Consider the following 9,586-nt stretch of genomic DNA (forward strand, 5'->3'; position numbering starts at 1 on the left):
CACCCCACTTTTTGTGGCAAGGATATAAACAGGACGACTACACTCAGGAGAATAACAAGACCCTTCTTGAAAGGGGGACAGTTTTTTGCAAGTATTTGAGATATTATGCAATTCTCAAGGTAAAAAGCTCAAGTTTATAATCTTCTTTAATTCAGACAACAGATAAAATTATATCCTTTCCACTGACAGATCTGTAGGCTAGAAATGTATGTTTTAACTGGCCTACTGTGTTGTCATTTGAACCAACGATAACAAGCTGATTAATTATTTGAAGTCGAGCGAAAAATGTAGAAGTTCCTACCATCACCATAGTGAAGAAAACAGTTCTGACTTCAAAACAAGAACCAAACCCCATAAAGCCCTTCTCCAGATCTTTCTTTATAAGCAAGAATGCTGAAGGAAACTCCCCACGTGTGCTTCCATGACATTTTCCATTCAGCAGTTTCACACCATGTTTGCAGCTGCAAAAGAAACTACAGATGACTCTTTCTCCCCCCAGCAGAAGGAAGAGCTCAGTTAATTCAGTTGCTGAAAACTACAGTCTTAAGTTCTACAGATAACAATAAAGGAAGTGAAAGTACTCCAGATTTTTTGAGAATTAAGGGCATGCTTTTATCAATTCCAAAGAGAAGCTAAGGCAGGGCACTACTAACAAGACTTCTTTCCCCTCCATATTTCAAGAGATGACCAAATGCACAAGAACTTTGCTTTGCTGCTGAAAAGTCTTTGGGGTTGTGGGTTTTTTTTGGTCTTTTTTTTTTTAAACGGAAGTGCTAATTTATGACTGACTGAACATGAGAACTGCACAGTTCTCAGTGCACCTTCAACTGAGACATCAACATATTAGCTACAAATAAAGCTAGAATGACCTCAGACCAGCATCACTCCTGTCACGACGGATGTGGGCCCTGAAGAGAAACTCCACTATTGGACCGTACTGATAAAGCACTACACTCTGTAAGAATGCTCTGCTACTCTGATGTAGATTTATGAGCGTGTCTGTCAGGAAGTCACTTGCTTGTCAGCACCCCAACACAATATCTCAGTTTCCAAAACAACCGAAGACGACGACGTGCAAAGGAAACTGCATGCAACTATGTTAAAACATCCCCATACCAAGGCTGATCCATCTACCTACCCAAGTCCCAAGCCACCCGCCATCATAACCCTTTTCCTCACAGCCTTGAAATAAGCTCCTGTATCTTCTCCTGTGTTTCTTCTACCCTTGGGATAGAATTGATGGGCAGCACGTTGCCTTTCACATGTAATAAATATCCCATTTGACTAGTCAGTAGCCTCCAGCTGTGCTTGCTATGGGGAGATGAGGGGGAAGAAGACAGACTGCTCGTAGAGGAAACAGCCGCTTTCTCTCCATGTATCTCATCTGACAGCAAGAAGCAAGAGAAACAGTCAGGTCTTCTGCTGACACAGAGCTATTTTCATTATTCTCATTCCAGCACGCTCTTCTTGACGTTCAGACAGGCCTATGTTCAGATTTTGGCTCCCTCACACTTCCAGTTAGAAGCAGAGAGAGGAATTTGCCCTCTACCTTGCGATGAAAAGCTGACTCTGGGAATCTGTTTAATTATAATTATTGTGGGAGTGTGGTTAGGAAGATAATAAATCAGATTGCTGGATCGCAGGTGTACAAAGTGGGGGAAAGTGGGAAGAAAAGAGGAGTTAGGCTGCTGCAACAGAAATAAAAAAGTCTCAGTGTGGGTGGGAGGAGGGCAGGAGAGGTGAGATAACAGCCACAAAAGTTGTTCTAGACCAGAAAGAAAACAAAACATTTGGCTACAGATTTCTTACAGTACACCTAGGATATAAACATACAAATAAGCAATTCCCCAACTAGCTTTTAAATCCAGGTTTCTAGAACTGCATTTTTATAATAAAATACTTTGTCTTTGGCAGGCTGCCCTGCTAGATTACACTGGCTGCTTATTCACACTGCAGTTACTTGTTAATGACATAATCAGAGCAAATCAAGGAAAACATCTAATGAAACTTAAACTCTTCCAAGTTCCACTAAGGAATTTTGTGCATGATATTTAACAGGGATTAGAGAGGTCTAGGATCAGCTCCAGGTCCCAGACACACACATGTAAGGCCCTACACGCATGTGCACACACACAAAGCATCAGCACTTGCTCATACAAAACAGTTTTTTCAGCAGTAGAAGCCATTAATACAGAATGTTTTATTTAGCTTTGAGTGCACACAAAGGACTATTCACACTAAAAGCACTACTTAGCATGACTTTCAAAATTAACATTAAACTCTTTATTTTTTTTTTTTAGTGGGTCCATCCTGAATCCTGCATTTACAAGGAAAGGATATTCCAAAGAACAGAACAAACCACATTCCTTAAGTAATATCACAATATATATGAATTTATCTTAGATACCCAACTGTACAAATTCACACACAGGAAGTATTGATTTGTGTTAACAAAGATTTGCACAGCAAATGAGAATTAAATGACTTCAGATTTTCTTTTTCCAGAAATGTGAAACAATGTGAGCTGTCAAATTCCATACAATCCACAGGCAAATTCAGCAAATTTTTAAGACAGAAAATACAACACACTTAGTCCAGTCAGAAGGTGTTTCTTAAATGGGAGCCATAACCTCACAGTACCTAGAAATAGTCATGAATCAGAGTTCCTCCATGCCAGAAAGTGATCGAGCACATTCAGAAACCTACAATTCAGCAGAAAACAAGTGGAAACTTGCAGATACACAGTGATGAGGAAAACACAAGAATGCAATAAGCCAACGGTCATCAGCATGATGGGGTACTGCGCCAACAAAGCGCATTCTTACTACCACCAGGGTTCCTTTCCGACCCCACAGGCTTTGCAGACAGTAGGTGAACTGAAGAAATAAGGGTTCTATCCCAGATGTCCCCAACATCATCTTCCTTGTGCCACAGCAGTTGTAGCACAACAAAAACGTCCAAAAATTGCATAAGTTTGTTTTTAAGAGTTTTATTTTACCTCACCATTGAGCATATTACCATGCTGAGTCAAAATCAATCCAAGGTAGAACTTTTCTCCAGTAACCTGAAAGAGACTGACTTAGCAAAGGTAGGATTTTAAGAAATGCTGCTGAAACAGACATCCCAAACAAAGCACTTTTAAGACCAACAACCCGTATTTGCACTACATCACCACCTCACGAGCTCACAATCTAGTATATGAATAATCAAGATAAAGCCAAACCCTTGCAAAATTGTTTTAAGTCTTCAGAAAATGATTTATAACCATAAGGGGTGTGAGGCTGCAGTCCGTCTTTTCAAACCGGTTCCCTTTCAAGAACAGCATCAGAGAGTTGACATTGATACAATGCACAAAGTACACTTTGTATATATGTTACACAATGTAGACAAAGAAGTAACAAAGAACTGACTTGTGGCGATCCAAGACAAACTAATTAATGAGGATTTTAAACTATTATTCTGCTTAGATCTTCCATGGCAATTATGGGCCATGCAATAAGCTGCCGTGACCTTTTGCAGAACGAAGGTACCAAGGCTGCTTTACATTCCAACGTATGAAAAAATTAATTGGTCATAAAACTCAGAAAGCATTTTAAAAATGAACTGCCACATAAAATCACTGCTGTGCACTAAACCCCCAATCTGAACTTGTCCATGCTGTGCGGAGCCAGAGACAGTCTCCGCCTCTCATATGAATAGATGCAATCTCAGCAACCAGACACAATAAATACAAGATGAAGGGAATGGCAAGCATAGCAACAACACACAGAATTAATTCCAGAGGCTAGGAATCACATCATGAAAATTATTTCATTATTTTCACTTGTTAATTATTCATGCAGCAGAGATACGGGAAACGGTAGGAGAGAGCTCATAAAAGAGCAAGAGGCTGCGAAACACTGACGGAGAAGATTGGAACCAAATAAAAGAAAAGTTATGAAAAACAGAGAACGCGTAAAGAAAGGAGCATGGGGTAAGTTCCACATTCAATAGCAGGCCCAACATAAGGCATTCCTTCTGTCTCCCCACTGCTCATTACTCCTGGTCTAGCACTGTGACATACTGCTTCCTCATTACTAACAGGCACGAACTATCATTTGTGAAGCTACACTATGAATCAGCAAGGGCTGAAAAATAACCTGATCAAAAAAAAAAAAAAGAAGTTGACACAACCAAGAAGAAAATGCAGAAACAAGCAGCTCTGAGTGAAAAATAGGTCACGTCAACACTTCTCATTGCAAAAAGGTGCGACCGTGGGATTGAAGACCAACCAATGTGTCCAGACCGTAAAAACACACCTATGTTTTCTAATGCTGTATGCTGCAGGAAATGTAGTTGGATCTCACACCTGGTGCAATGGTCAAACATCAGCAATGTTAGCAAAAGCTGTCCAAGGCATTTGGTTGCTGCTGGGAAGCATGTTTCTCAGAGGAAACATGGACCTCTCAGTGAAGAACTGCCCAATGCCAGGCACCTCCAACTGCTCTTTCTGGCTTTCTTTCCTGCTGCGTCCTCTTTAAGTCAAACTTAGGATTCCACATGCATGACCTGCAGTCTATTGTTCAGATGCATGTAGCATGCAGAGACACAGAGCACGATGTTACGCTGCTTAAATGCATGAAATTAAGATGCGATGACAAAGGATCACGAGCTAGGTTATTAGAGAGCAGACAGTTAGTGACGAACGACCTGGTGAACGATAATACCCAATACTTCAGGTAAAAGCTTAGTGCCTACATTTCTGAGATCCCATTGGAATCTTTCATTAGTTGCTCCTTTCCCTCTCCATGGAATTTCATCCTTACATCTCTTTTGTTTCCAACCCTTATGAGCAGAAAGACAAAAACTGGACCATTACTTCTATTCAGACCCTACCACCAGCCCCCACTGATGCAATTTTTGGAGGCTCTGAAGCCAGCATGGATCCAGTAACAAGGCAGAAGGATAAAAAGGAGGCAAGAAGGACAAGCTAGGCCGAAGTTTTTTCTTACTCACTTCTGACATGTTTCTGAGACTGCTTTTTATGCCATGCAAACATGTGCTGACCTCTCGATTCAAGTTTTTTTTGTTGGTTTGCTTTTTGTGTGCATGTGGAGTGCAATGCTGGGCATGTCATCAGAAAGTGCTCACAGCTGTGTTTCTAAAGTGGTTTTCATTATAAACCCTCATTCATTAAAGGAAAAAAAAAATCAGACAAACATTTCACACTAAATAAGCACTGCCACGGTTTTAGCAACTTTTTAACTAACATTAATAACAGAAGTTAAAAACGACATGAGGCAAAAAATCCAAAATTACCATCCAAAAAGCTCACCCTTAATTTTAAAAACATCCTTTTGTAACAGTGGGAACAAACACCCCCAGGGCATGATCCAAGGTACTACTTAACATCCACCTGACCTCGCAGTGAACCCCAATTTAATCTCACCAGTGTGAAATACCTCATCATTTCAATAATCACCAATTCAGGTGCCCTTAAAACCAGCTTATGACACCAGCATTTAAAACCTAAAAAATAAAAGCTGTATAAAACCACACAGTAGCAGTTCTTTGTTTGACTGGACTGGACCGACAACCATCACAAATAACCTCCAGGTAATAGATGCCACTTTTACTCTTTTCATTATTTATACTTTGAACTTAGGGAAAAGAAGAGTACAGAGAAATCATTCATTCATAAAAGAAAACTGCAAAGTGAAGTAAGTTTTTTTTCTACATTTACTTGGGACAGAAACAGGTTTAAATTGCCACAAGGAAGATCTAAACTCAGTATTACGAAAGAACTCTTAAATGACAGAACAGTTAAGCACTGTTAACAACAGTTAAATTGTCTGGTAAGATTGCATAATTCCTATTATTTGAGGCTTTTATGGATATGGTTTCAAAAGCCTCATGGTATCATCCTTTTCTTTAAATCAGTTCTGACAATCTTAACTAAGCCTATGGTATTCCAGGAGATGGCAGGTCACCACCCAGCCTTCCCAACCAGGTTGGCTGTTCCTTCAGTGAACTGGGTCAGGAACACCTGACAAGCATCAGAGATGATATAAAGGAAGCAGTAATAATATGTGCCCGATGTCAGGACTTTAACCTTCAGCAGTAATGAGTTATGTCAGCTCACCACATCTCATAAGACTCTATCTTAAAAAACATATTAGACAAACAGATTAGACAAACATCTACTAATAATATTCTAAGTACAATTCATCCTTCCTGGAGCTGAGAAGAGAAGCACAACTCCTGAGGTCACCTGCAGCACTGCTTTATTCACACTGTAAAAAAAAAACAACAACAACCACCAAAAACCAACATGCACAGCCCTACTGGAACCCACTCAGTGCAACTTAAAATATTAAACCAAACTTGAATTAAATGAGATAAATATTTGCAGGCTTCACATTGTCACATTTAAAATCTACACCTAACGTAGTATGCATTTGTCTTGCCACTGTTTCCCATATGAACGCTTTCTTGTCAAAAAGCTAAGCCTATAATGTCCTAAGCCTAAGTAATTTCAGATTTTAAGGGAGATATCACTTTTCAAGACCTTACTTTTTCACAAAAACCTAACAAATGCATATTAAACCACAAGACATTGTTCTGGTTGCACACACTGCTTTCCTGTGTAACCTACTGTAGGGAGCCTCCTCTTGCAGGGGAGTTAGACAAGATGATCACCAGAGGTCCTTTCCAACTGGTACAATTCCATTTCTTGAGCGTGCTAGTACACATCTTCAGTTGTACTCCTATTGCTTAAGTCTAACCCAAACAGAAGAATGAAAGCAACAGACCAGGATTCACACCTCTTGAAACAAAATGGAACCGGAATACCAGGAATCTTCCAGGAGACTTGCAAGGTGAAGTTAAGTTCAGAAGTTACACAGAGCCATTAACCCTCTGGCCCATCATTTATGCCTGCCTACAATAATAGCACGTTTGGGAGAGATTCATATCCTATTATCTGTAGCGAGTCCAAAGTGGGAGAAAAGGGTAGTCCAAAGACAACAAGACATAGTTGCCCTATAATGAGCCAGACAGTATTTGTAGAGAGTTCCTCCCTTAAATATCCTACCTCCATTTTAAGTATGCATAGACTTACTTATCTGACTTACCCAAAGGGAATACTACTGGGACAAGCATACGTATGGCTTTCACCTTTTGACATGTTACGCAACCACCCCTCCCTGTAACTCACCCTAATATACCTGCAGCACATTTGTCAAGAAGAAAGGAATACATCAAGAAGCTCGAAAGATAGAAAAAAAATACCAAAATGCCACTACCCCATTTAATTTGTTAGGCTTGTACGTATTTGATCCCTCAGCTGTACTAGAGACTAAAGGGAAAAGGAACAAATACAGTGTATCACCTTGACAGCTTTTCCCATTCCTTCTTCCAGAAGACTATGAACTCATCCAACAAGAGACCCTCCTCTCATTAGCACAGGACACGTGCTTGGTTAGATTGGACCTTCAGGAAGACTTGCACAGATTGGAAACTCACCATCATCAAATAAAACTCAGGTGAAGGAGTGCAAATGGAAAACATCTGAACCCAGTCACCACGTGGAAAACTAATTTGTCATAAAAACAGTTTTCAACAATTAAGTATTACGTTCATTCTTGGTGGAGGGATGGTCAATGGATGTTTATCTTCATCTCCTTACTAATAAGGTGTTACTATACCGTATTAATTACCAGGAATTTGAATGTATTTGCTCATTCTTCCTTCCCAAACGCTCACACCCCTCAAGCTAACACACAGAGCTTCACTGCTGCCCAAGGAGGAACAACATCAAGCCCAACAGCTCCCCATGCTCTACTTATGTGCGCGTAGCACAGTAAGTCACAAAAGAGAAGAATACCTTAACAAAACACCAAAAAACATGAAGAGAAAGAAATGACCATTACGAGCATGGAGAGCAAAGACTGCATCTTCTGCAAGGACAACATCATGCAGAGTCCCAGAGGAAAGAAACCCTCAAGAAACCCTCAGGAGCCAAAAGCTGCCTTCCACTGACACACACACTTTCCTCCGCAATTCCACATGTTCTCCAGAGGCTTATACCAGAATGTAATCCTACTACTGCTCTCTGGGAGGCCGCAGCCATACCAGCACACATCCCAAAATTCAGGACGGTGCCCTCAAGGAAAACCTCCCTGTTGTCCTGATAGTCATAATGCACATCTCTGTAACGTTCCCATCATGATCGGATGAAACAAGATACCACGGAGTTCATCTTGCGACTGATGTAATGTGGGCAGGGAACAACACCATGGCAATGAGAAGCCATGGAGCTTTGTCTCCTTCGAGACGGCTTGCCAAGTCCTCATAGTTGGAGGGAGGCACGGCTCAGCATCCCAAACAGAATGCTGCAGTGCACGCTCATTATTTCGGTAAAGTCACTTCAGCTTTTGGCTGCACCATCGGAAACTCGGCCTTTCTTTGAAGGGCCCGAGCTGGACGCTAGGAAGCATCCCTGGCTCGGGAGCTGAAGGCGAAGCAGATGACCGACCGCCGCTGGGGATAACCCCGGGAGGTCACGGCCCGCACAGCAGCCGACGCCGCGAGGCCGGCTCCGGCGGGCACACGCAAAATGTCGCATTCACCGCCGGCGGGGCCGCGAGCGGCCCGGGCCCCAGGGGAGCCCATCCCGCCGGCAGCCCCCGGCCCTCCGTCCCGGCCCCAGCGCCTACCTGCGAGAGCTGCCGGGGGTTGGGGCAGCCGAAGAGCGCGGAGCTGGAGCTGAAGCTGATTGCCCCTCGGCGGCTGAGGACGTGCTGCGGCACCGGCCTGTCGAGGGGCAGCACCGGCAGCTGGCAGCATACTTCCATTGAAGAGGTCTCGGGACGCCGACCCGCCGCAGGGCAGTGGCCTCGCCCGCCGCCGCACCTGCCCGCGCGGGGCTCGCCGCAGCGGGGCGGCGAGGGGGAGAGCGCCCGCGGGGGCCCGGCGCCTCCTCACCGCCCGCGCACCCCCCGGGGGGCCGGGCCGGGCCGCGCCGGGCCCCGCGCCTTTGTCCGCCGCCGCCAAAGCCCGGCAGGAGCCGCCGCCGGCAGCGAGGGGAGGGGGGAGGGCGGGGGGCGGAGGAGCGGGACGGCGCTGCGGCGCCCGAGGCGGCGAGTCCCGGCCCGGCGGCCGCTCCTTCGGCCTCGGCGGGAACCGCTGTCAGCCCCGGCGGCCGGCGCCGCGCATGGAAGCGAGGACGAGGGAGACGGGCGCCGCGCTCGCCCCTATTGTCCGGCACGGCCGGCACAGGAGGAGGCGCCGCCGCACGGCCCCGCTCCGCGGAGGGAAGGGGCCGGGCCCTCGGCGAGGGGACCCGAGGAGGAGGAGGAGGAGAGGGAGAGGGAGGAGGAGAGGGAGGGAGGAGGACTGAGCCTTCGCCCCGCCCGCCCCCGCCCGGAGCAGCCCCGAACGCACTGGCCCAGAAGGAGGCACGCGCCCGGCGGACGCTGCGTGGGTCGCACGGCTGGCGACACGCAGCGCGTCATCACGTCCCTCCCCGCGCGCCCCGCTCCCGCCCGCCCGTGCGCAGCAGCAGCAGCAGCGGCACAGGGTGGCTCGGCGGCGCCAGCGGGCCCCG

General features: G+C 45.2%; 1 protein-coding gene across 3 annotated transcripts in view; it reads right to left on the minus strand.

The window, feature by feature from the left end:
- PDE7A (phosphodiesterase 7A) overlaps positions 1-9,300 on the minus strand; it is a 72,486-nt gene extending 63,186 nt beyond the window's left edge. For all 3 annotated transcript variants that reach the window (XM_015282734.4, XM_015282732.4, XM_015282731.4), the window contains exon 1: positions 8,697-9,300. In XM_015282734.4, coding sequence (XP_015138220.1) covers positions 8,697-8,834 — 138 coding nt within the window. In that variant the 5' untranslated portion in view covers positions 8,835-9,300. The remainder of the gene's footprint in view (positions 1-8,696) is intronic.
- Positions 9,301-9,586: the final 286 nt, after the last annotated feature.

Source organism: Gallus gallus, chromosome 2 (genome assembly GCF_016699485.2).
Source record: "Gallus gallus isolate bGalGal1 chromosome 2, bGalGal1.mat.broiler.GRCg7b, whole genome shotgun sequence".
NCBI classification, from domain to species: domain Eukaryota; kingdom Metazoa; phylum Chordata; class Aves; order Galliformes; family Phasianidae; genus Gallus; species Gallus gallus.